Source organism: Malurus melanocephalus, unplaced genomic scaffold (genome assembly GCF_030028575.1).
Source record: "Malurus melanocephalus ecotype Western Australia unplaced genomic scaffold, MMel_1.1 scaffold_173, whole genome shotgun sequence".
NCBI lineage: Eukaryota > Metazoa > Chordata > Aves > Passeriformes > Maluridae > Malurus > Malurus melanocephalus.
This window is the reverse complement of record NW_026623405.1, coordinates 612,438-639,530: the sequence shown is the minus strand read 5'-3', so window position 1 is coordinate 639,530 and position 27,093 is coordinate 612,438. Positions and strand designations below refer to the sequence as shown.

Here is a 27,093-nt window from a genome sequence, read left to right as displayed (position 1 = left end):
TTTTAAGAAAAATTTCCTTGGCCAGAATTACTTCTATTCAGCATGCTGTAAGCAAAAAAATTATCTGCTTTGACTCTGATTTTGGTGTACTGGGAGTCTTYATATATAATATCATAACCCAGATAGATACAGTTATTACTGATACATCTTGAATTACAGCTTTTGATATGGTTCTCTTTGAATTTCATACTCAAAGATTACTTAATGTAGATCAAACTACAAGAAAGAAACTAATAAGTTATTCTAATGAGATAGCAAATGTCATATTTTAAAATAGCATTTTTTCTGAAACACTTGTATCTGTAACAAATTGTGTCATACAGTTTTTTTAAATCTTTTCATGATGTAAAGGTTAAATAAGGAGYAACCAATTATGTTAAAAACCCTGACAGTGAAATACTAGTCAGTGTTGTATTATGTCACGAATATCCGTTAATTTTCTTTCTAATTGCTTGTAGATCATACTATAAAGACAATGTTCCTCTTGCTGCYTCTGCAAAGGAACGCTTAAACCTTACTGAAACAGTTTTCATTATTGATTTTTCAAAACCTGGGATCAGGTGCAGTGTCATTGAGGAGGGGTCTGTGTGCTGTGGGCTTCAATGCAACGTCATTGAAACTACCAGTAACTGAGATTTTTCACTTGCCAAAAAGTGTGTTCAAGCATTCTGGACCTCTAGTTCACCATGCACTGTTATTCTTTCTAGGCAAATTCGGCAGACWTAAAGCAAGCAGCTCTTCTGGACATCATTTGTAAGTAAAAAGTGAATTACAATGACATTTACGTTTTCTGAGGAAGATGATAATGCCCTTAATTACATAGTGATTACCCTAGTGTGGTGCAGATGCATTTGGGATAAGCACATAACTTTTTAGATGAATCTTATTGGTTGTGACCTCTTTTATGAAAAGCTCAAGATCAACAAAAGCATATAAATCATAATTCCAATATTAATTCACAATTTRATTATGCAATAGTTTAAACCTCAAGGATTCTTCTAACAATCTGCACATCTTATGTTTGACTTTTGGTCAGTTTAGGTAAAACTCTTCCTTAAACACTGAATCCGGGGATGCCCTTTATTAGCTGCYCAATAAATTACAAATAACTTTACATCTCTTTTAATAAAAACACTATTTTTCTTTTATGTTTGCTATGAGTGCTAATTAAAAAATGTTAATGAATTATATTGCATTAWCAAAAGTARTATTTTTTAAGTAACCTGTCCATAAAAGTATTGTAAATTTGGTYCTTTAATTACTGATCAATAATACACTATGTTATTGAGCAATTCCTATTTTTCCTAGACAACCACATCTACCAAAACAAAAGAATGTGGARTGTTTACCAGATGAAAAAAACAGGTAAAATGACTTTCCTTGCTGTAATCCCACATTTATCAGCAAYTTAGTACTATGCTGCCTCATATCCTACATTTTAAACACAAATGTAGTCTCACATGGTTTTTTTCTGTGGAGATATTTTTAACATTTTACTGCAGCCTAATAAGGGTTTTTTCAATGGAGATTATCATTAATGTTTTTAGAATATTTTCCATTAACTTCTCAAGCAATTATTAGACATCAGTAACTACTAATTAAATAATAACCTTTTCTCTGTATAGCAATAACAAGGGTCAGAGTTAGCATACAGCTTTTTATATAAGGTTATGCAACTTCAGCTTTTTCTGCTTAATTTTGTTCCAGCAAAACTAAAAACATCTTTAAACTACTTCTGGTCCACACAAATCTTATTTCTGGTTGGTTTTTCTTTTGTCTCATGTAACAGGAGAAGAATTGGAATATTTTGACATAACAGATTTCAAAAAGAAGTTTAAAGGAAGACTTCGGTCAGCCTTGAAAAATGTAAGCATAAATCCATTCTAAATTTGCTTCACAGCTCTGGTGTCAATATGTTGTTTTCATAACTTTTCCTTACCGTTTGAGTMAAAAATTAAATTATTCATTTAGGAATCATAGGAACTGCATGTGAAATAGGGAAAATGTGTTACATATCAGTTTTAGTAACTTCACAATTTTGCTGGAAGGAAATAAAATATAAGTTTGTTTTAAAATGTGAATGACTTCAAGAAAGGCAGCATGTTCATGATTTTTTACCAAATCTTTGCCCAATTTGCAGGAGCCTTTCCTTGCTTTACCTCACCAACTTCATTTGGGCAAGATAACAGAAAATGCCTCTGGCTGATTGCCTGTGTCACTCCTCACTCCTTGACAGCCAGCAGGTTCCCACTGACAACAGGGGAGGGTAACAAATATAAATCACACAGCCAATCAGCTTCACTCACATCACTCTCTTATAATGAAGTTTTGCAGTATTTTTGTGTTATTTTGGGTTTTTTAAAGTCACCCTTCTTAGTCAAGGTAAAAAGAAGTAAACAAGGCCCAAATCAATAAGAATAAGAAAGGAAATGTTCAGACTTTTGATGGTGTGTTCTTGAGCAGTGATAAATATYATATTCAGGTCTAAGATCACAGGTTGATCAAAAGTTGAGTTTCTCAAAAAATAGACATATTGGAATTATTGCCACTAGCCCTCCTTCTAAACAGACATCCCTGTGAGTTGTTGTTTTCCAAAAAGAGAAATTAGTGCTTTTTAATAAGCTGTTTTCTATTTTCAACCTTCATAGGAAAATGTATATTGATAGGAAGAAAGGCAATATTAGAGTTTGAAAGATGATTCTTTTTATCCCAGTTCGTGAGGAAATTTTATTTAAATGCAATCCTTATCACACTAGTGGGTTTCTTTTTTTCTTATTCACACAGTGGATGTGGATGTGTGTTTGGGTTTTGTGAACACAAATGTCAAGACATAACAAAACCTTCATGGACACCTAAATGTGTTGGTAAATCAAAGCTTYTCTTTTCCTTTCAGGTCACCATCACCTTTAAGGAATATGAGGATAATGCAATCTGGATTAGAGTTGCCTGGGGAACACCATGTAAAAAACCAAACCAGTACAAGCCCAGCTACGTTGTGTACCATTCACAGACTCCCTATGTCTTCATTTCTGCCTCAGTGCTGAAGAGCACCTTGCCTCTGCTATGTCAGGTACAGAAAAAAACTGCTTAGGCCCTGGCTGCACCACAACCACGTCTTGGGCAGTGTTCTGTTAAATTGTCATGGAAGTGAGAGCTCATCAGGGAATGCTATTCAATTCTGTTAATTCATGATCAGCTTTGGTAGTCTTTTTGTCTCTATTTATAAATTTTCTCAAATTTCTCTAGTAGTAATTAAAGTATTTTATTATTCTCTTTGTTTATTTTTCAGCTGAGGAGACTATGGGACTTAGCTTGTTAATACTGTGAATGTTTATAATTATTAACCTGAGCTTAATAACAATCYCTGCAACATTTTTTCAGATATGAAAATCCTGCTAGTTTAAGGGCAGTTGCTTACCTTGAAACAAAAACATCACAATATCTAGAAATACTATGTTTTTAATTTAYTACAAAGTGATGATTAAGACTGATGTTAAAACAATTTCAATTTTTATTTAAAGGCCCTGATTGTTGCTTCCAATTACCATGACATCCGTGAAATGGAGCTTCGAAGTCATTCTTTAAACTCCCTTAAAGATATTGTGTTTAAGAGATATAGCCAGGTGAGCCACTTCACAAGTAAATCCTAAGATAAGTCTTGCTTTTTGTTTCAGGCCTAGTTCTCACCCCCTAGCAAGGGGGAAAGTTCACCTTTTCCAAGACAYCATCAAGTTAAAATAATATTGAACTACTGAGGTCGACAGCCTTTCATGAAGGTAACATCAAAATGGGGATGTAATTATTTGGTATCCCACCCACTCTTAATTATTGTTATTCCTCATGGCTAAACCCATACTAAAAATCATATGAACAATTCAGTCCTAAGCTTTTTTAGCATCCTTTCATTAGGCTTTCTAAAGCTGTGAGTTAAAGGCTGTTGGAATGGGTATTTAGTCTGCTCATCCATGTAAAACTTGTAAATAGGGAAATGTGCCCAAATATCCTACAACAGGCTTTTTTTTTTTTTTCCAGATTAGGTTGGCTTTCAGATKTCTAGTAATGGTCAAAATTTGGAAGATCATTCTTTCAGAAATGAAATAGAAAGAAATCTTTTAAAGTTCTTTTCAGCYAGAGGTTCTGAAAGTGGAAGTGAACTAAAATCTTTTTTCCCCTCTCTCTCTCTCTCTCTGCATTTAGAACTTCCAAACTAACTATCCAAAATCTCTGCATGGAGGAAATGTAGAACCAGAAAATGGTATGTATATTTGAAATGTAATGGCAGTTTGAATGTCRTTACTGCTGGCTTGTGAAATGAGATTCATTATAGGAAATGTACMAATGCTCCATTCCCATTAAGTTTTCCATCCCTGGTGCCTTAATACTGGCTGGCACTGGGACAGGTCAGTATTTCCCATAGCTCACATTGGATATGGAAGCCAAAACCACTCAATGCCCAGCATCTCACATTAGTTTGTGGTTTTCTCTTGGCAGAACTGAAAATATAAATGGTAGAGACAACTACCTTATTAAAAAAAAAAAAAAAGAATGTGATGAATTCATTAAAACTATTCAAATTTTCATTGGAATAATCTGATCAGAAAGACAGTATTGCAGCCGCTGACAATGTTGTCTTTTTGTTTTCTTTTCCCTACTCTTCTCCTCTGCAGCAGATATAAGGATAGTTCAAGAAAACAGAAGTGAGAAAGAAAGAATTCACAGACTGAACCGGGAAGTTTTTGGTGATGGTCCCCAACCAAAACTCGAATTTGCACAATATAGGGTAGGAAAAACAACCAATTTGATTTGGGGTTTTGTAATTTTTTTGTAGTGGTAGTTGGATTAAATTTCAAATTTAAAAAATACTATTTTAAAACTTTAAGGAATACATTTTAAAATAAACAAGTTAAAAGTCTCTCTAAGAAACAGATTTCCATTGAAATATGGTCAGAGTTTTAGATCATGTTTCAGTCTTTCAGTATTTTGACTTCTTTTTGTAATAAAGGTAAACCAGCACTTGRTTAGAACATGAGAAATTAGGGTTATTTTAAGTACATGYGAAGGTAAYRCCATAACTGACTTCTTGGTGATGCACAGGTTTTATTTCATGAACAGATATATTGAATTCTAAGAGGTACCTAATGTTTTACARTATTACTGAACAAGCTGCCTCTTGCTTTCAGCAGAAAACTCTCTGCCACATGGTGGCACCCTCTGATTTTACTACAACATTCCTCCAGCTGGAAACATGTTAATATTACAAACTGGAAAAAGTCTTATTTAAAGGTTTAAATGTAATATGTAATGAACATATAAATAAGATATATTCATTGCTTGTATTCACTGGTTAAATTTTGTGTTAACAGCTTGAGACGATGTTTAAAAGTGATCCTAAAATGGATGTTCTGGATAAAAAAGAGCCATTCAGGTGTTTGGTCAAGTTTTCCAGTCCAGATCTTTTAGAATCACTGAAAGCCTTGGCACCAGCAGGTAAGTGTTCCAACTCCATAAAATTGAGGGGAAAATCCAGTTTTAAGTATTGTTGTCATCTTGCACTCTGCTTATATCTTGCATAAGGGAGCAACTTCATAGTTTGTTTAGAAAASGAAACATAGTAGAATAAAAATATTATCTCTTTAAAAACTTATGTCYAAGTATATAACGATTTTTTTCTTASAATTACTAGTTTATACATGGATACTCAAGCTGTGGTTTTRGTTTTAGTGGTTTAGTTTTGTATTTCAACTTAATAACAGTTATGAAGGATAAATAATATTGAATAATTACAGCTATTGTTATCTGTCTCTGTTKTTCCAGGTATGGCTGATGCACCACTTTCACCACTCCTTACATGCATACCACAAAAAGCTAGGAATTACTTTAAAATTAGAGAGAAAAAGTGTTTATATCCAGAAAATTTTGTAAGCCCTTGATTTGAAACTGATTCATAGAGAAATATGCAACTCATTTATTATTGGTATTAATGTAAATCATCATAAGCTTTAAGAMACCAATTTATTCTTTGTTAATACCTTAAAGATTTTTCCAGATTATGGCTCTTCCTTGAATTTTCTCCACCGTTGTCTTTAACAGAAGTTAGCCCTTAACTAATAAAAAAAGGTTAATTTCAAAGTTTAAACAGAGATGGTGGTTATTTTRAATTAAAACATGATGAATTCTCCTAACTGGGTTTTTAATAGTATTTGTGAAGTTAAAGCTTAATAAAGACACAATAATAACTGTAGCTATTCAGTTTGCTATTATAGCTGTAGATGGCTATGATATTCCAGGTGGCCTTTTATATTTTGGACAGAACACCTGCCCTATYTGGAACAGGTAAATGGTCCCATTGATGAGTGGGGCTCCTTGTCTGTGGGTCACACATGTTTTTATCTAAGTAGATGAAGATTGTATTCAAAGACTGTTACAGGGTATGGGAGAGAATGGACTTTTGGAATACAGATGTCAGTRAGAAGCTTCCATCCACCTTTGGGAGATATTAATTCAGTTTCCAAAGTCTTTCTCACCAAGGGCAACATCCAGGAACAAATATGTGAAAATCTGCCTGTTGCTATTAATGTCTTACRAAACTTTTATCTTGGAAGAAGACAAAGAGGCAATGTTTTCTTTCATGGAAAGGACATGTTTTAGAATATCTCAATTAATATTTGATCCTTCAGAAATCCTTGCATGTTGCCACTGCTTTTCTGCTTGGGGACAAAGATTATGGAATCAAGATGGCAACAGTCACAAGTGCAAACAGCTTTGCATTGGAGTTCTTTAGAGTTGRTAAATGTTGGTAATTGTATAGATACTTGCTGCAATTTTTTTTCAGCTGGATTTGATCTGAAGATTCAGTTAAAATGTACAAGTGTTTCTTTTTAATTGTGTTATCTGGACGATTTTTTTATATGTGGAATTACCAATATACTTTCAATATCTCAGTGTGCGGAAGCAGCTGTATTTTGATAGGTTGTATGGGCACATTTCTGTTTTCAGACTGTAAATAAATGTACGAGTTAAGTCTTCTCATAAAAGTTAGGCCTAACTTGAAAACATTTCTTATCACTTATACTGATTTTTTGTTTGGTTTTCATTATCTCTATAATTCACATATGAAAAGAGGTTAGTTTAGGACTATCTGCTGGCAGTATGGATTTTAGGAATTCCACCTGTGGAATGCTGATTTGACAAAATAGTTAACATAATGTTAGRATTCTGGAAGAATTCCAGGTTTGGTGTGATAGACATTAAGACTTGGCGCTTAACATGTCTCACTCATACTTCCAGGATGCAGATCCATTAAGATTCCAGCGTGCATTTCATTCTGTGCAATGTGTTCTTCATAATGCTCTCTCCCAAATAACCTAAATGCCTGACATGACAATGATTTACCATAAAGGTAGAGTTCCCAAATGCTCTAGTAACACTCTGAGTACCTGGCCTACTGCCTCTTGTTTCTGGGAAAGGCAGTCTCCATCCCTTTTTAACATCCCTTTTTTCGGTATCTCTGTTTCTCGGAGATGTTTGATCTCGATATTACTGTAAGCAGGGATATTCCAGGAGCTACGCAGCATTTCCAGGCAAGGAGTTGTGKATTTGTTCATTGGTCAGAAAATGCAGCTGCAGCTCTTGGGTTCAGTCTTGCTGAGCATCTGTTCCCATTGAGGAGATGAGGAGAAAGTAAGGCAAAGGGGAATGTGGAGACCAAACTTGTCCCCACTCTAGTTGGTCTCTTCCAGCAAGTTGGCAGTTTGGGGTTGGACTAGATGACCTTTAAGCGTCCCATGATAATCCCAAACAGCAGAACACATGCAGCTGAGGGCACAGGGGCTGTAGAAGGAACACATCCTGGGGCCATGGTATAACTCTTACCCCATAAAAGGTATTTGTACATCTTTTTCCTTGACCAGCTATAGGGGAAGAACCTCTACCTGTCGTGTTAATGGTTCCAACACAGGTAACTCACAGAATATTCTGAGCTGGAAGGGACCCATAAGGGATTGTTAAGTCCAACTCCTGGCCCTGCACAGGACACTCCAACAAGCCCACCATGTGCCTGAGACCATTTTCCAAATGCTTGAGCTCTGTCAGACTGCTGCAGTGATCACTTCCCCAGGAAGTCATTCTAATGCCTGACTACGCTTTGGTTGAAGAACCTTTTACTAACATCCAACCTCACCCTCCCACCGGATCTCCAGCCATTCCCTTAGGTCCTATCACTGCTCAGCAGAGAAATCAGTGCCTGCGTCTCCACTTCCCGGCGCAACACACTGAASGCAGCCCCTCCGCCGTGCAGCGGAGCCGCTTGAGCGCGGTGTGCGCTCGGGGTGACACTCGCGGTTTTCCCGGCGTGTCCCGGTGCCCCCGCTCCGCACCGTGCGGGGTTCGCTCGGGAGCGCGCACGAGCCCGCGCACGGCCGCACCGCTCGCAGCCGCCGCCGCGGGGCGCTGGCGGGCGGGGGCGGGGCCGCGCCACGTGCCTCATGAATATTCAGCRGCGGCGCCGCCGATTGGCCGCGTCCCCCGGAAGCGGAGCGGGGGCCGAGCAGCTGACAGCAACATGGCGGCGGCGGCCGGGCGGCGTGGCGGGGGCTTGGGGCGGCCCCCCGCGCCCGTGAGGGACGTGCCGCCCGCCGGGGAGCTGGTGCGGCCCTCGGTGACAGAGCTGTCCCAAGTGCGGACCAACATCCTGTGCACCGTGCCCGGCTGCGGGAAGGTGCTGCCCAACAGCCCGGCCCTCAACATGCACCTCAGCAAGGCGCACCCGCTCCAGGTACCGCCGTGAGGCCGGGCCGGCCTTGCCGCCCCCTCCCGCTCGGCCCCTCACCGTGGTTGCGGGGCTCTGTCGTGGCGCAGCGCCGTGTTCCGCCCCGGGGCCTGCGGCCGGCTCGGGTCCGGGGCCGGGGGGCGGCTGTGGTGTTGGCTGTGCTGGGGTTTGGTTCCTAGTGAGATTGAGTGGGGGCGTGATACGCCACCCTGAGAAGAAATGAGATTCTTTTGAGMGATCCTGAGAGAATTGGGATTGTTCAGCYTGGAAAAGAGGATGTTTTGGGGTGACCTAATTGCGGCCTTCCAGTACCTGAAGGAAACTCATAGGAAGGATGGGGCAAGACTGTTTACAAGAGCCTGAAGTGGCAGGGCAAGGGGGAATGGCTTCAAACTGAAAGAAAGCAGGTTTAGATTATTTATAAGAATGAAATTCTTCCGTGTGAGGGTGGTGAGGCCCTGGCACAGGGTGCCCGGAGAAGCTGTGGTTGTCCCATCCTTGGAAATGTCCAAGGCCAGGTTGGACAGGGCTTGGAGCAACCTGGGATGTTGGAACGTGTCCCTGCCCATGGCAGAGGGGTGGAACAAGGTGGTGTTTTTTCAAGGTCCCCTTCCAACCCAAATCATTCTATTCCAAATGGGATAGTGAAGTGTTTCTCATTGTTTCTTGTTTAAATTTCCCCTTGTGAAAGGCCCCTGCAGGGCCGTGTATAAATACACTAGTGTGTGTATGTGCGTGGGCCGACCAGTTGTGTTGAGGATTCCTCTAAAATTACTTACAAAAAGAAACCAATTTTGTACATTTTTGTAAAGTTAGCCCAGGCAATTAAGAGTTCTTTGGGACTCAGCTTCCGTTGTTTTACTTGCTTATCACCTATCTTTCTGCARTAAGACTTTAAAGCCCCACTTGTGAGGTGCTGTGCAAACATGCAGCATTTCCTAACCTTATCAGCTGGCAAACCATCTCCATCCCGATGCCGAGGGCTGTTACGCTGGGATTTTGTTTGTTTTTTTAAATATGTCTGAGCTAAAAAAAAAACAAAACAGATGGATGCCATTTTGGAAACAAGCCCTCATTTCCATAATACTCCTGAGCAAAGCATGTGCTGGGGAGGAGGAGAATCACAGTTCAGCCGGCACACAGTGAGTGTGGGCCTTTCAGAAAGATATCCTTGCTTTTCCCAAAATCATAAAGCCAAGCGTGCAAGGACAAATTGTATTTCTGGAAAACTTCAAGTGCAGCATTCATAGCTGCATTCTGGAAGTGCAGCTTCAGTGGGCAAACAATAAACATCCTTGTTTGAGTCAAGTGGGTGTCACACGTGCTTGATGGTGAGGAACAGAAGGAAATAATGTCTTGGAGACTTGCTGTCTCCTGTCTCTAGGATGTTTTAATTTCATTTTCTATGTGTACTAACAACTTTACTGTGGGTTATCTGTTAGAGCTCATGTGTTTATGTCAAGGAAGGTACAACAGAAGTTCAAAGTGTCCTTTCAGGTCAGCAGAGTCATTTTGGCTGTGAGCTGATGCTATGAGCGTGCACTGCAGCTGGTGGATTACATAACTCGGGGTATGATGGGTGAGGAAATGCTGCTTTCTCACCCAGCTTGCTGTTAACCATCAGTGCCTTGTRGAATTAGAGGATACTCTATACACCTAATTACTGGATCTTTTATAAGAATAAATACTTGGAATAAATACTGAAACGTGGATAGATGCAGATTTTCAGAAACTTTCTTCACTTGTTCCAAGGGCAGTGTAATTGCAAGTAAATTGTTGTTGAGGCTTAAGGAAGGCTAAATATTTTAGTGTTGGTATTCCATTTTAAGAGATAGCTGATTCCCCAGATRCAAAGAATTTAGTAGATTGCATTTATCAGTGAAATATGAAGTGGAGAGGCAGCTTGGCAAATGAGATGGTAAGAAACTGTTGGGCAAGGAAAGAACATATTACTACTGAAAAAAAGTGTTTCTGACAAAGGAAAATTAGAAGAACTTGACTTGTTTGGCCTAACAAAAGAAGATATGAAGTGTTGATTTTCTATTTTTTTTTTTTTTTGTGCTCCATGACAGAGGATAAGCWAATAAAAAAAATTAGAGCAGTGGGCATAAACTGACACTCTAATATATTAGAGTTGATTTTTTAATTTCAATTCTTTGGTCTTTTGTGTATATTATTTTATGGGAAGAAGGGAAGGTACTTCAGTGTAGTTTAAAAGGAAGCTAGAAGAGTTCATGTAAAGGAGAGTATTCTGTGGATTCCTGTGATAAAKGGGAGGTTGTAGTCAGTGTGAATTGGAAAGCATAGCATACCCTTGGGGTAGGTTACTCAAATACTGCACTACCATAATAGTGGTTATAATAAGAATAAATGCACTTCTCTACATGTCCTACTTATGAAAGAAATGGGTGAGYTTCTGCTGCAAAAATCCTCATGTTTTAAATTGGCTACAGTCTGCTGCAACATCATTTTAAATTAATCCTTTGGAGTAAGCCTTTCGGGGTCAGGAAAGAAGACAYCACTGAGTTCACCTTGACTAAGTCAATAGCAAGGACTGTTACTTCCAGTTTTCTGAGTTGTTAYAACCCATGTCAGTATTGCTTACAGTGCAAGTGTCTGCATTCGGAGAAGTTAATTGGATCAATAGCGACCAATAATTTTGGGAGTGAAGGTTGTAGAAACATGGGACATAAAATCAGATATGTAAGGAAGAGAGCTGTGTGAATATCTGAAATATGACTGGCCAGGTGAGCTTTAAGAAGATGCAAGATTTAGAGCTACGAGGACTTGGAATAGGTCAAAACAAGATTACTGTCCATGTATGACATCTTATATGTGTGCAGTATCTCTCAACTTGTCACAACAAATTTGTTGTGATCTCTGCCACTAAAGACAATGTTCCAGCTGTTAAAAAGCATCTTACTGGTGTTTGTAAAGCTTTTAAACACTTGGTATTATTCTATGCTTCAGTATTTCAGTAGTTTTAAATAACCTGTGGTTTGTTTACCTGTTAAGTGCCTGAACATGTTTCCCATATTGCCCTGCAAGTTTTTGGGTTGTGTCATTAAATATTACACACTTAATAAATTTTTACTTAGGAATAAGTAACTCCAATTGCCAGTATATTGATTTTATCTGCAGTGAGAGAGGCCAAACATAGCATTGACTTAAAAACAGATCTTCCTTGTTTTCTCCTGAGGACTTTGAGACTGACATCTAATGACAGTATTCTGTGTAAAGTCAGGGTTAAAAAGTGGAATTGGGGCTGGAACAATGAGATTTCTTAGTGTCATGTTCCTGTTTAGGGCAGTGGCTCTGGGAGGTACAACAACAGTCACAGTGATGATTCAGCAGAGATGGCACAGGCCTGTTTATGAATGGGCTGTCCACAGGAAAAACTGCTGTACATAAAGGTGTTTAGAAGGTTAAAATGTTACATTTAGAAGGTTAAAATGTCCCTTTTTAGAGAATTGTTCCAGGTTTTCCTGATAYGGCAGCTGATGATTTTGATCAAGAGACTCTAAATGTTGCTTGTTTAAGTCTGGTATGTCATTAATAAAGATGAACTTRTAGCAGTGTCAGCAAGTAGCAGTGTTGAGTGTATGGAAGTATAACTGAAATACTGCTTGAARGGATTACAATATCTTACAATATTACAGAATATTTTAGCTTAAGAGGTGATTTGAGGTAAAGCAAAATCATTGAAATATCCCCCTCCCCAGCTTCCTGAGATGTGAGAGCTCTTCAAAAGCAAGGCATGAGTGGCTCAGGACAGCATTGTTGGGTTGTGAGTAACTGCAGGTAGGTCAGAAGTGGGGGTGTGAGCAGTGAAGCCCTTTGGGCCCTGGCAGCTGAGGTACATTTTTAGTTTGCTTCGCATGGGAGGACTGTTGTGGTTGGTGGATTCTCTGTGTTTGGTGTAACCTGTGTAAACAYGACCAGCTGGAGATCTGCCCAAAGAGGTAGTTAGGGAGTGACTGGTGTGAAGCCAACCTTTCACTACTGACTGTGYTCACTATCCTCACACTAAAGAAAATCAGGTGCAGAGTTCAAAAAGGGCATTGTCCCATAAATTCTTCCCTGAAAAATCATCTTGAAGATATCATCATGGACTACAGTAACTGGCTCTGGGGACTATGTTTGGCTTCCTGTTCAGTCTCAGAATGGAAGGAGGCCCACAGCTACTGTGAGCATCAGATTTTAAATAGTTCACTTTTAACCTTTTATTTAGACACAGATGCCTGATGCTTCCATTGAGACACTTTCAGATAGGATGTGCGTAGAGGTCTGTGTCTTGTCTGGTTTCCATGCCTGTGTCCTCAGCAGAAAGGGATTCTATGTGGCTGAACAATCTGGACAATCCCTCTGGTATATTCTTCTTATATGTTCTTTTGAGGTGCTTTTTGAGCTAGTTGTGTTGCTTTCTTCTGTGTACACATGAGGGTCAGTGAGACAGCTCCCATGGAAAGCCTGGATAGATTGGTCTTAGAGTTTGGAGGTTCAGAATTAGCACACCAGTTATTTCATAGACTTAAGTKAGATTTGGTTTGTGATCTAAATTGGTGGCAGAGCATACTTGGTATAAACTCTAAATAGTGCTAACAGAATCCCTGCACCAAGGAAGTGTGCTTCAGTGACTAATCTTAATGGATCTTCAAGTGCTATTAACAAGTAAAACCACATTGAATCAGCAGTCCACCTGTATGGATTTTTTTTTTTTTTTTTGCCTCAAATAACATGAAACATAGGACATGGAGTGTCTTGGTAAAAGTGCAGTCCCACTACTCCCTAGAGCTTGTTGTAATTGCACTTGGTAATTTTGATGGGACATTTGCAAAGTGGCATCCACATAGGGGGAAACCTCCATTTGAACTTTCAAATCGTGTAGGAAAGCACCTTCAGTTCATTGAGATGTGTGAACTCAGTGAGCCATAGTTGYTGTGTATTCTGAATATTGCCTTGAATATGCAAACCTGTAGAATTGTCAACTTCTCAACTGGTTCTCTTKCAGGATGGAAAACTTAATGCACCAATAAGGAAGGGTTTGAAAACTTCACAGAAATTCTACTGCTGTCCTATTGAAGGCTGCCCTAGAGGACCAAACAGACCATTTTCCCAATTTTCTCTTGTAAAACAGGTATTCCTGTTTCCTGAAGTATTTTCACACTGATTAGTCCTAACTCTGTCTACTAAAAGAATGTGCCCTTTTTGCATACAGATACCAGCAAAACCTCTCAGCACATAACCAGAAGTTGGAGAACTGTATGCAGCACCTCCAAGTGCACATGTGATCATGAGTTTGCATGTTTGCATGTTGATATTAGTGGACTTGAACCTTTTGATCAGGCAGATGCCAGTATGTTCTTCTAAACTAGAACAGAGCCCCTCTCCACAAATTAAATAGATGGAGAAAGATTAGAAAAGAGGGTGGGGAAAGAAAATCACAGTAGCAACTGATAAAGGTTTAAACTGTGGCTGATTCTTTTAACTGCTTTTTMAAGTGATCAAGAATTAAGAGTTTTTCTCTGCTTTAGTATAAAAATGCATTTGTTTATTAGTTAATCTGTTTAAGGAAATGTATAAGAYTTGTTTCTGCATTCATAAGCAAAAAGAGCACTATGCTGCTGTTRGTTACCTGTGCTCAGCTGGGGACCCCATAGGAACTGAATGGCTGGCACTTGGTGCCATGAATGAAAAGGAAAAATGTTGATGTTTTTTCTGGTTTGACCTGTATGATTTGAGAMTATTTGCTCAGTTGTAGATCTTCAGGAGTGTGCCCATGTTGCAACACAGACTTGCTGTGCTCTTTTGCAAGATTGATCTATAGATTTATTGATCCACAGGAAACCTTCAGTGGCGTTAGGATAGATAAATGTTTATCTGCCTTTTTAAGATGCATGTAGCATCAGCAGAATTGCAAACTGCGGATTCTCTCTATTGATTTCTTTAAACTTATTTGTAGTAAGACTTCAAAAAAATAATTAATGCTACACTTCAGCACTACTAAACAACTAAAAGATTGCAAATATTTTCTCCTCTGAACATGATTTTCTTTTTYTAATATTCACTGAAGGCTAATGTTTACTTTCCCTTGTGTATTCTAGCACTTTATGAAAATGCATGCTGAAAAGAAGCACAAATGTGATAAATGTAGTAACTCCTATGGCACAGAATGGTATTTGAAACGGCATATAGAGGTCTGTGGCAAGACTTTCCAGTGTACTTGTGGGTGCCCCTATGCCAGCAGAACAGCATTACTGTCTCACATTTACAGAACTGGCCATGAAATTCCTGCAGAACACAGGTAAAAGTGAAGCAGTGAAGTAATGATACATTCATCACCAAATCCTGTGTGTCTTATGTGCTGCCTTTTTGTCTCCTTTCTGTTGATTAAATAGGAAATAGGATCATGTTGTTTTAGCTGCAAAGCMGTTTGCAGTTTCTTTGTTGCTTTTAGGAGTTTGTATTTTGTTGAAGGCAGTGGTGATCATCTAACCAGTAMGATCTGATTTCCCTGTGTGGAAAACAAAAAGCAGTGATGACACTGCAGTGCTTAGCATMAATACTGGTGGTTCTTGTTGCATCTGCTTTTACAGCTCTGTGAGAGCAGAGATGATTTGGAAATGTTTGTAGCTGGTAACTGAGGCATGGAATGCAGCTCAGGTTATTTTCTTGTACAGCCTAGTCATCACTGGAATTGTTGGTGAATTTATTTTTTACCATTTATCTCTGCATGTTTAGATTTATAGTTTTAATGTGTACCTATGTTTCACAAAGGGCGGTCTACTTTCTGAGGCCCAACCTCTCTGTCTTTGAGGTTCAGCTGCYGCAAAATTTAAGTTTTGTGTGAAGGATTGCTAATTTTATGTTCCATTTCCATGAGAGGCTGTTTTTTGTATACTGATTTTAAGAGCTCTGTCCGTTCAGTGCTCAGTCTGAGTCAGTGTCAAAATTACACAGAGTGCTTAATGTACAAAGGGGARGAAACCATGTAAATTTGCACCTCCATTGGGAAGCAGGTCTCCATAAAAGAGGTAATCTTTATTCTTTTTTAAAATGAAAGAGTGAGGAATGACATTTAACAAAACTGAACGTCATGCAGTCTTTTTATGTTTTAATCTGGATTAGTTGTTTCTCATATCCAACCTCATCTGTGACTTCAGTTTGTATTTTCAGTGCAATGACTCAAAAGAATGGGAGGCAGATGTTCTGTGTTTGAAAGAAGTATAAATTATTGATCTCATTCACAGGGATCCTCCTAGTAAGAAAAGGAAAATGGAAACCTCCATACATAATCAGCAATTGGCAGAGAAAGCAAACGAAGCATTCATCAATACACACAATACTGTTCCTGGCACTCAGGAATTGGAGTCCTCTGAAGTGAAAGTAGTGGCCTCTCTTGAAGGCTCCTGCAGTTCCAACTTCACGAACCAAATGCAGCCGAAATGTGCACCAAAGATGCTTTTRCCCAAGCCCAAGGTGGCTTTGGTTAAACTTCCAGTGATGCAGGTTGCTCACTTGCCTGTGTATGTATCTGCAACAGACTCTTCTGTCAAACCTGCTGTAGTGGCTGTTGATAATCAAGGTTCACTTGTAAGTACTGTTCATTTATTGCCTCAATCTATAGGAATCCTGATTCCAGCCCTGGAGGCAGAAACACTTGTGTTTAAAGATAGTATGCCTGTTTCAAAAGTGACGAGYTCTGGTGATCGTGAACCTGTAAGTACTGGTGTGCAGGTTGAGTTGGACAAGGTTACCTCGACTAACACAGGGCAGGAGCTGGGGAATGTTTGTCACAAGAACAAAATTTCTTCAATAAATATACAGACTGACTTATCTTACATCTCACAGAACTTTGTACCAGCTGCAGCCTGGACTCCCAATTCTTCTGTGTCCTCTTGTTCTCAGACAGATCTGTCATTCAGTTCCCAGGTTTCATTGCCCATCAGTGTTCAGACACAGACGCTGCTGCCTGCTTCCAAACTGACTTCATCCATAGCTGCTCAGACTGATGCTTTCAGTCAGGGCTGTTTTCCAACCTGTGGCATTTCCAGAGAGACTCAAACCAGTAGGACACAGGASTGTATTGATGGAAGAGTACAGATTGACCAGGCTGTAATGTGCAGTGACATCTTTGATAATGTTCCTTCSTCATATAATGTTTCTACTCACATTGAACTTCCAGGAAACAATTTAATGCCTGCAAATATAGATCAAACCTTGCTGCAAAGAAGTAGTTGCAAGAGCCTGAATCAGGATACGGTAAAGTCTGAATCCCTTATCAACTTCAATACACAGACCAATATACTTCCACCTCAAAATACAACAGATAATCAAACCCAGACAATGGACCTGCTAAGTGATCTGGAAAACATCTTTTCAGGAAGCATGTCTGGCCAGACACTGGATAATCGTGGCCTTTTGTCTGAGGCAAGTTCTAATGCTGACACACATCTTCCATCTGGTCCGTCACAGAGCACAGGGATAGACTTYGACATTGAAGAGTTCTTCTCAGCATCCAATATCCAAACTCAGACTGAAGAGAGTGAGCTTGGTACCCTAAACTCTGAGCCAGTTTTGGAGTCACTGGACATTGAAACTCAGACTGATTTCTTGTTTTCAGATAGTGCCACTCAATCATATAACTGCCGAGGCAATTCTAACTTCTTAGGTTTGGAGATGTTTGATACACAGACACAGACAGATTTGAATTTCTTTTTGGACAGTACTACCCATCTGCCTTTAGGAAGTATTCTGAAACAGTCCAGTTTCTCTATGAGCACTGACTCATCCGATACAGAAACCCAGACAGAAGTATATATGGCTACTAAAAATACACCTGCTCAGAATATTGAAAGCAAAGTCCAGCTCAGCAGTGCTGAGACACAGACTATGGATAGCTGCTTTGAGAATCTGGGGAGTTTATTCCTTACCAGCAATGAAACACAGACAGCAATGGATGACTTCCTTCTGGCTGACTTAGCCTGGAATACAATGGAATCCCAGTTCAGTTCAGTGGAAACACAGACCTGTGAAGAGCTGTGCTCCTTGTTCCAGAGCTCTGACAAGCCCAGCCACTGAGTGCTACRTCATGTAACTGTTTCCTGTGGTTTGAATTTAACTTATTGGGGTGGGAGAGATGGCTTTACCAAGTGATCCACTTTACATTATTGAATGTACTTGTCATGAGCAGTTGACCTAAGAGACTTTTCCTGCTGAAGGTACTCTATTGAATATGTAACTTTACATAAACTATGTGTGTATAAATAGAGGGGAAGGGGGGGCTGTAACATGTTAATGTACATTTGAACCTTAAAAAATTATGTGGTGCCTATGTTTTTTCCTCAAACTTCTTTACAAAGCTGTTACTGCTTTCATTTAAGTGRAAGAACCTTTAAATTTGTTCTCTGTATCTCTCTCTCTATATTCCTGGCTTACATGCAGGGTTCCAATGTGCTGGACCAAAACCCTGACCTGTTCAATTGAGATGCTTCCCTGAACTTACGGGGGAGGATTCTATTAGTGTAAGCTACTTCTGTTTACTTTTTTTAGTAGCTTGTATTTTAAATCCGGCATGAACATAATCAGCCGTATTGTCTTCTTTTACTTTATGCCTTCACAGCTCTTTCTCCTGCRTAAGCTGACATTTTCCAAATACCTGTCCAACACACTAGACACATAGAGATTTTTGAATTGTTGAAAATAATTATTATTAAAACTGTGTGTAGAAAACAGTATTTTTTTTTCCCTGAGTGGCACTGATGCTCTTTGAAGGGTAGGAAAAGAACTTGGAATTTGTGATTATAGGGAAAATTAGTATGTTGTCCTTTTAGCTAGTGTAATAAATGAGACTAACATTTTTTGAGTCTTCAGAAGGGATTTGCTTAAATTATTTCTGTCTGTAAGATGCAAATGTTGCAATGTGTGTGCCTCAGACTGGAATAATTTTTTTCTGATTTTGCTGAAATTCTCCTAGCTTTATTGAGATACGAGTTGAGAAATGTTACAGTGGTTTATACCTCTACTACCTTAAGAGAAATCTTTAAAAATGGGCAGTTAAATTCCTTAAAACACTCACCTTGACTCCTCTGTTTTTGGACTTCCTGCTTCCAAAAACAATTGGAATCCATACATCAGAGGTGGGAGATCAGCTCACAGAAGCCCTTCCAGAACAGATCTGTCTTGCTTTTGCATGTTGATCTGTAGCCCTCACTTCCTGCAGCTTTTAGTTTCCCTGAGTCATGTTCACACAAACTGATTTTTCAGAGAAGAAGCATATGACCTCCTGGAATCTTTTTTTTTTTTTTAATGTTTATGTTGCCCCTCATGCCACTGTTTGCAGTATTTTTTTCATTTGCATGAAAACACATTAAGCCAGTTGTGAATGTATGYTGGAATTTGGCCTTAAGTAATTTTTATCTTTTACTATAATATCTGTGAAATGTAGGCCTCTGGTTTTGTCCTGGACAGGTTTTAGTTTCTGTAACCTTAAAGGAGAAAATGCTTTGTGTCAAATTCCTGGGCCTGTAACAGACTTTACTCCTCCATTGTTAGAGGAGAGGTATTGGCTGCATATTTACTGTGCAGCCCAGCAGCAAATGTATGTCCAAGCCTTAGGTTTTGAGGACTCCCTATGCTTTGTGCTGCATATTCTCAACTCAAGAATGTGGGAGTTAAGTTACTCATCCATTGCAGCCAGCTTGTTTTTGTTGAAGATGAGCAATACCTTTCTTTTTTCCTTTTTTTTTGTCTTTTTCTTATTCTCCTTAAATTGCCATGGTGAGTGTCTTTACCTTTACTAGAAATTATCTCTTTAGATTAATCCTGAAACTCACGTTTCCCTTCTGAAACCCCAGCWGTGTTGCCTGTTGGATTTTTCAACATTTCTAGGTATGATTTCAGACATTTCCGGTCTGGCTGAAGAAACTGCAGAATGGGATCTTGCAGTTCCTCAGRAGAACAGTAATTCTGCTGGGGGGAAAGCCCCCCAGGTTTCACAATGTCTGTAGAGTTCTCCTCTGAAGGGTGGGTTATATTTAAAAAAGGAAGGCATCACTTGTAATTTTTTCTGAAGGTATGACTGACTCATATATACCTGCCTGCTTTGAAATTGGGAGATAAGATAAAGAACAAATTTAGGTTAATTTATTCTATTGCAATATCTTTCCATTAATGTTGCAACTTCACATTTTAAAGTGTGTTTCTCCTTCTCCTTTCTTCCCCTGGCTGGAATACCAGAGCAGACTTCTTCATACACTGATATCTGTGTTTCCCATGTGCAAGTTGTTTGTCCTGACACGTGAAAGAGAGGCAGTTACTATAAACCCAGTTCAGAAAAAGGTATTTTCCACAGCTGCAGAATCTGTTCATTACCTCTGAATTTAGAGAGTCAGTCTTCACTCTGCAAGACAAATCTTGCTGGGTGCTGAGGAGCAGGATTACTGAAGAGTCTGAGTTGTAGCCATCAGTGARGTTTAAAATACTTTGAAACTAATTTACAAATTAGAGTGATAATTGCCCTGTTATTGTGTAAGCCAAAGCTCTTAGCATCAGGGACTGTCAGGAAAAGACCCAAAAGTTCGTGTGGACAAAATTTTATAATGTAATCATCAGCCAGTTACTGTACTTTGATATTAAAAATGTTTCTGAATTTTGTGTGTTTTATGCAAACATGCAAATCATTATCCTTTCATTCATTCTATTGGTTTAAAATAGTTTGAACTTTAATGAGGTGAACACAGTACTACAACATGAAGTCATTTCTTGAAAGTGCAGTATTAATGACATATCAAATGTCTACACTGTCTTAGGGGAATGGGTCATTCTGTCCAAAATTAACTTTTTTCTTCACAAATTTGGTTCTCCATAAATTATTTATGTCAGTCAGAAACAGGTTTAGATCCTGTGTTTCTGGTGTATGTCACTCCGTTTGGATTTATTAAATATTTCTGTGGAAATGTGAAGACTGCAACCAGATTTCATAGTTTTGTGAATCCCACATGAAACTTCATGAAACCTGACTTGAAACACTTTTGCTGAATATTACAAATCCTTCACRTTTAAACAACTTCTTGGAAAAGGCTGATTTTCTATTTTTGCCTTTGTTATAAATTAAATTTTAGACAGAACTATTTCTGGGTAGAACTAAAATGAYACTTATCTCCCTTTTTCTGCAGTTTGTCTCTGATTTGATTTTCAAGGCACTGTATTGTAAGTATTGGTCAGCAGTGACTATCTTACTGTCTTTTGTATCCTCTGTTGCCATTAGAGCTGCTATACAGAAAGTAACATCAGATTCTCTGTAGCCTCTTAGCACTATTTTTTATCTGGAAGTGATACTAATGTTAGTGTACTTACCCTTTGTGTTTCCTGCTTAATTCTGTTAAGCTGTGATTGCTGGATTTTGATCTGGATGCCTGTGTAACACTATTATAAAATTGAATTAGCATTTTCATAGTTTCATTTGTGCTTTTCTTTAATATATAATGATTCTATCAAAGGAAAGATCAGATTTGGGGCTTGCATTCTATGAGAACGTAAGCACAAAGAAGCTGAAAAAKGAAAGGTCTGTTTTGTTGCCTTCCATATTTGTTTGTCAGAATGCTAAAAGTTTGTGTGACAGTAGATGTTTCTTCTATTTACTGCTTTAWTTRTATCTATTTCTGCTAATACACCTGTAAATACTTTCTGCTGTGGGTAGGGAGGGAGTCTTTCCCCAACTCTTGTGTCAGCCTAGAGATATTGGTAGTTTTAAGTCACTTTGCTAACACTATATAGTCTTAGTTATGCAAACCTGCTTGTGTCTAGAAAATTTACACTTCCAAAGGATATGAAAGCATTAAAAAACTGTGTACTTCCGGCTGTAAATTAAACAGCTGCAAACAAACTTTGTGAAACCTTTACTAGTTTTGAACAACTCAGTCAGTGTCTGTAACTTAATGTATGTAACTAATTCCTTAAATTTTTATTCCAAGGCACATCCACAGTCTTTTTTTTWWTTTATTTTCTGTTGAAAACAAGAGGCTGAATTTCCCCGTTAGTCACATGAATCTCAGTCATGTAGGGGCAACAGAACARAGAACGATGGCTGCCTTCCACTATTTTAAATTCTTCTGCTGCTAACACATGAATTCATTTTTTTGTGAGGCTGGGTAGAAACACAACAGTTGGCAGGATTGGGGTCTTAGGGGGCTAGAAGGGTTTTATTAGCCTTTCAGATCTAGGGTAAGTCAATAAAACTGATWGTGAATCAACATAGGGTGCTCAACTTGAAAAAGAACATATTCCTGAAGTGGTAACTCAGAGGTGAACCAAATGTACTTGCCTTTATCATTAAGGTTGTACAGCTTCCTTTGCTTTAATACCTTTCTGACTTGTGCTGTTTTTTTAAACATGATCCTAATSTATACCATTTACTGTTCCAAATACATTCACACCAAAACGTTGGTAATGTTCTGGGCCTTGCAAGCTTTTTCATTCCTGTTTGGTTTAAGGTGCTGCTAAGCTTGTGTCCTGGTGGGATGGGCCTCCTGTAAGCAGGCTGCCATTGRTAACAGGAACACTGTGAGGATATGGTTGTTTAATGGTAGCAACCTTCAGTGCAAGGTGCAAACATGAATCTTCTGTTTCTCTCATTCTTTTTGAAGAGTTGATGTGAATTTAAACGTGTGTGAGAAGGACTTGCTGCTTAGAACATGACYGAATTCTCTTGTTTCAAGTGCCATTGCTATGCAATGAACAGAACTCAGCGCTCAGCCTCGCAGTCAGGGTGAGGGAATGTTTGTGTTTGTGCGTGTGACTTCACTGGAAATATAACTGGACAGCCTGAAACGGTGGAAACTCCTCRAGGAACTGCCAAGTTAAATAACAGAAGTCCCTTTACTTGTGATCTTTTTTCATATGCTGGCTTTACAGTACCTTCAACAACTGGCAGTGGAATATAATAGATGACTTGTGATGTCAGCTCTACATTTCACAACATCCAGTGCTTTACATGCTTCAAGCACCTGCATGCAGAGCTAGATTGACAGTACTTCTATCTGCAGACATTTGCAAGTGCATCTGTGATAAAGCTAGATATGAAAGATGGCCATATCTTTACAGCTCAAATAATTCAACACCTGATTACCATCTCATTGAAATTTGTWATTATTTGGAATGAGTGAGTAATAAATCTCATGGGGTGAGTCTTTCCCAAAGCATGTGTGAGTTAATCTCAGCAAGGCTGAGAAATGTCCTTAAAATATTTTTCTTTTCATTACTGGTGGGATTATTTTATTTAGTGGACAAATTTAGTTTTCAAAGGATGTTCATGTTTAGTTCATGCTATTTAAGCCAGTMAACTTGCAGTGAGCCGACAAAATCAAGGATTCATTTTTCAGACCTATTTTACAAGTGACAATCCCAAAGAAGGAATGTTGTCCTAGTTACTGTGAAACTTGTAATTACATTATTGCATGCAGAGAAAACCTTGTGCCAAAATACTGTTTCATATTTCCCTCTGTTGGAAACTGAAGTGTTACACAAAGCTACTAGTAAGTTATTCACAGGTGTTGAAATGTTTTGTTCACAAATGAAGCACTTATTTAGTCCTGTAAATTGTACATATTTTGGAATAAAGTTAACTTCAATCATTTTTTGCCTTCTGTTTTAATGGCCACGATCTCTGCCTGCAAAGGCTTTGGTGGGGGATTCAGCACCTATTGATGAGTACCACCCACTGCTCCTGAACGTCTCTGTTTTTATTTACAAAATCTCTACGAACTCAAAAATTATCAAAGGTATCTTACAATGTCAGTTCTTCATCTCTGGAGGTGCAAAAAGGTTCTCTGTCTCAAACCTCTCGTCAACACATGCAAAATGTAATTTTTAATTACCTTGTACATGCAGTGGAATGAAAAACTCTGCAGTTTCAGCTCTTTGACAGATGCCTCACCTCTATTACAGACTCAGGACAGGATTCCTTTGCTTTTTTCCTCAACCTTGCCATCAACCCCTCCTGTATCTTATAAGATCTCTAGTGTCTTAACACCAAGTAGAAATTCAGCTGCATTATGATGGTTGGTTTTCAAAGTATCCTATTCTAACACCTTATTATTTTGTAATTTATGTAACTGAGAAATTTTTTTTTTGCAACTAAATATCTTAAAAAGCCCAAACCCTAGAGTAGTTTGGTTTGAATATGGGTCATACTCTGTCTTTTTTCTTCCTATACAGTTCCCAGATTAGTAATGATCCCATTTTCTGTTCGTTGGAGGATCTAAAATACTGMTTTCTGTTGTTACGTGTGATTCAGAGAGGTAAATGAGCAGAAGCTCCATGACTGAAAGTTCATCTGCACTGCCCCCCCAGCTATAGTCCTGAATGAAGTATTCCTTAGTGGACAGCAGGAGGCTGCTGTGTTCAGCCCCATCACAGTCTGRGGTAAGCCTTTGCAAACAGCAGCATTCATGTATTTCCAGAGAGGAAAGGGAGGTATTTCCGGAGGGGAGGATGTCATAACTATCTAGAAACTAAATTGCTGTTCAGAGCATTTAAAATCATGGAACAGTCAGATGTGTAAAATCCTTCTAGGAGTAATAGCCATATTCCCATCATAGGGATGGTTCTGCTTTAGATTAGGCTGTTATTTCAGGCTTTTCATCAATCAGAATGGATTTGGTTTATGGGCAAAAATCAGATATTTTAACAGATTGTACCTCTGGAAACTTTCTCAAACAGTAGGCAGTCCAAAAGGYAGGACAGGCTAAGTCTTGATTGAGAACAGACAGAGCAAAGTGGCTGTTCAGAGATAGAGCAGCCCCATGTATTTTCAAACTACTTTCTTGCCTGCTGTTGCTGAGAATTTTGCTGGCAGTGAAAGTGTTCCTGACTGGCTTGGGTTTAGTTCCTGAATTTCYTTCACTTGAAGAAATTGCATGCTGGCAAGCTGATTGTTTTCCATCAGAACAATGCAGTTRGAGGCTGATTTTCTTTCTGGCTCCAGGATTTGACAATCACTCCTCTGGAAGTTTGGACCTAAAACAATAGGAGAAAAATGTTGATTTAACTTTCAGGTGTTCCATCATTGTATTTTTACATTGTTGTCAACAATTCACTTGTTTTGTTTTGGCACCTTGAATGCAGGAAGCACTTCTGGCTGATGCAGCCTGTAACTTTATTTCCTTTCCTKGAACAGGAATGGTGTTACTCTTGAGAGAGCTTAACACAAAAACAAGAAGCTGCTGTTTCCTTTGCTGGAAGAACCCAGTGCATTCAAAGGCCACATAACTTGATTAAGCTTACAATGGCTGAAGCTATCATATGTATATTTTTTTCTGTTTGTTTTKTTTMTTTCTTTATGTTCTAGGCCTTTAGTCACCAAGAGAAATCTAAAAAGACATTTAATTCCTCCATTMATTTCTATATTTTGCCAAACTAATGAGGAACGCATGCAAATGTTTATCTGAAGCTCAAGGGACTTAGCAGTCTTTGAGATAATATTATTAAATGCCTTCTCCTTAAGGGTGGGTGATCACATGGAGCAGGCATGGATTTAAGGATATTCCTAAAGTTGGGCATTTGCTGCAGTGCTCAGCAACATCGAACACCTCGTTACTGTGCTGGGCCAGCCATGGTCACTCAGAGTGAATCTGAAGGAAGAGGTTACACTTCATCCCCASAGTAAGCTATTTAAACCTCTAATGACTCTATCTTACGGCCAGGAGGAAACTAAACCTACATGTAAGTAGCTGGCATTCATCAGCTTATAATTCTATTAATAGCATCTCCAAACTACAAATATCCACAGTGCTCACCAAGGAATTTTATTGTTTTCTTCAGTCTAACAAGCTTTAAAACAGCATGAAATTGTAATGTAGAAATGTTAGGTCAGTGCAGACAGCAGTGCAGCTCCCCAGCGTGCCTGACTGGTAAGGAAGTCCAGAAAGCAGTGGAACCTCCTGTATTTTTTATTATTTCTGACATTGTTGGTTAGAGGAGTCCAGATGTTATCAYGGTTTTGGTTCGTATGTGGAATCTGCAGACTGGCATGACAACTGTTCTTTTCAAAAGCAGTAGGATTACAAAAAATTGCAACATTTGTGTCTGGCGTGAGAGCACAATGCCTCTAACTGCTCAGGATCTTGCTGGAGTGAGATAAATGACGATTCATGAATTTCTATTTTGTGTCCCTTCACTTTTATCATTCACAATGTCAGCTCCTTTTTCACATTTCTGCTCTYTTGCTGTAGCTACAGGAAGCAATCTCTGCTAAAGTACCACTGATCACCTTCTAAGAAATAATGACTTTTGTGTTTTTCCAAGGAGGGTTTGGAGGATCCTTGGTAGTGGAATCTCTCACAGGTGGAAGTACTTGTGAAGACTTAGTTTCAGAATCGTTTGGACTAAACAGGTCGAACAGATTAATCTCTTTGTGCCCTACAGCTGCTATATTTTTCACATCTTGAAGGCTCCACATACATTGTTCTTTTTATTGTGATTCCTTATTTCACAATAAAAGTGAATGTTTGAACAGTGGAACTTGTTACGTATTTCTATTTTTGTGCCATAGTTGTAGGATAACAGACTTGCTAGTCTGGATTGAAAATTTCTTCCTTTTCTGGAGCTGTATCAGCTGTATCAACAAAAACAGAATTCCAGAAATCAATACTGAACCTCAGAACACTCTTTCCAAGTGTCACATCTCTGTTTAGCAGACCTTTCAGCCTGTTGGAATTTACTCACTGATCTTTGTTTGACATCAAATATCTTTGATATGACTCYATGAATCAAAGAACTTTCCCTTAATAGATAATAGATAAACCTGGTTAGATAAAGATTTATACAGAAATCTTAACAGAATACCTGATTTTTTACATATATATATACCTTAGGCGTACAATCTGATTCTAATCTGGCACTTCTTGAGATGTGACTAAGTTATTTTATTGGGGAAATAAATAAAGTCTGAGTTAATCATCAGTGTGGGAAGGTATTTTTAAAGTAGAAGCATGCAGAACARCTGTATCACGCAAGCCTTTCAGACTGCCAGTGTAAATACCATTGTCACATTCATGCAGTCACATAAGATTATTAAACTCAGGGGTGATATTCTCCTAACACCTACACAGTTCATCAGCTTCAGAGGAGCTGCAAGATGCAGATGAGAGTAGAAGTTGACCTTTACAATTCATGTACTGAGTCACAACTTCATCTCCAAAGCTGCTGTAACTGTAATGCACTTCGCCTTTACATGCATTTTATCTGCCTGCAATTCTCATTTCTAAATATAAACCTGTTCTGGAAAGTTAAAGTGGACATGTGACAGTGGCCACTTTGGATAAGCC

At 38.7% G+C, this 27,093-nt stretch overlaps 2 protein-coding genes across 4 annotated transcripts in view; both read left to right on the top strand.

Moving 5' to 3' along the window:
* CENPN (centromere protein N) overlaps positions 1-7,010 on the top strand; it is an 8,654-nt gene extending 1,644 nt beyond the window's left edge. For 2 of the 3 annotated variants that reach the window (XM_057372526.1, XM_057372525.1), the window contains exons 3-11: positions 708-753; positions 1,309-1,365; positions 1,790-1,866; positions 2,894-3,070; positions 3,522-3,623; positions 4,198-4,255; positions 4,668-4,780; positions 5,364-5,487; positions 5,815-7,010. In XM_057372526.1, coding sequence (XP_057228509.1) covers positions 708-753; positions 1,309-1,365; positions 1,790-1,866; positions 2,894-3,070; positions 3,522-3,623; positions 4,198-4,255; positions 4,668-4,780; positions 5,364-5,487; positions 5,815-5,930 — 870 coding nt within the window. In that variant the 3' untranslated portion in view covers positions 5,931-7,010. The remainder of the gene's footprint in view (positions 1-707; positions 754-1,308; positions 1,366-1,789; positions 1,867-2,893; positions 3,071-3,521; positions 3,624-4,197; positions 4,256-4,667; positions 4,781-5,363; positions 5,488-5,814) is intronic. The other variant, XM_057372527.1, reaches the window with a different exon arrangement.
* Positions 7,011-8,545: 1,535 nt separating this feature from the next.
* ATMIN (ATM interactor) lies at positions 8,546-25,247 on the top strand. The gene is made up of 4 exons (XM_057372521.1): positions 8,546-8,773; positions 13,779-13,904; positions 14,872-15,071; positions 16,018-25,247. Exons 1-4 carry the CDS (start codon positions 8,561-8,563, stop codon positions 17,846-17,848), a joined length of 2,370 nt encoding a protein of 789 aa, XP_057228504.1. The 5' UTR covers positions 8,546-8,560; the 3' UTR covers positions 17,849-25,247.
* The last annotated feature ends 1,846 nt before the right edge of the window (positions 25,248-27,093 follow it).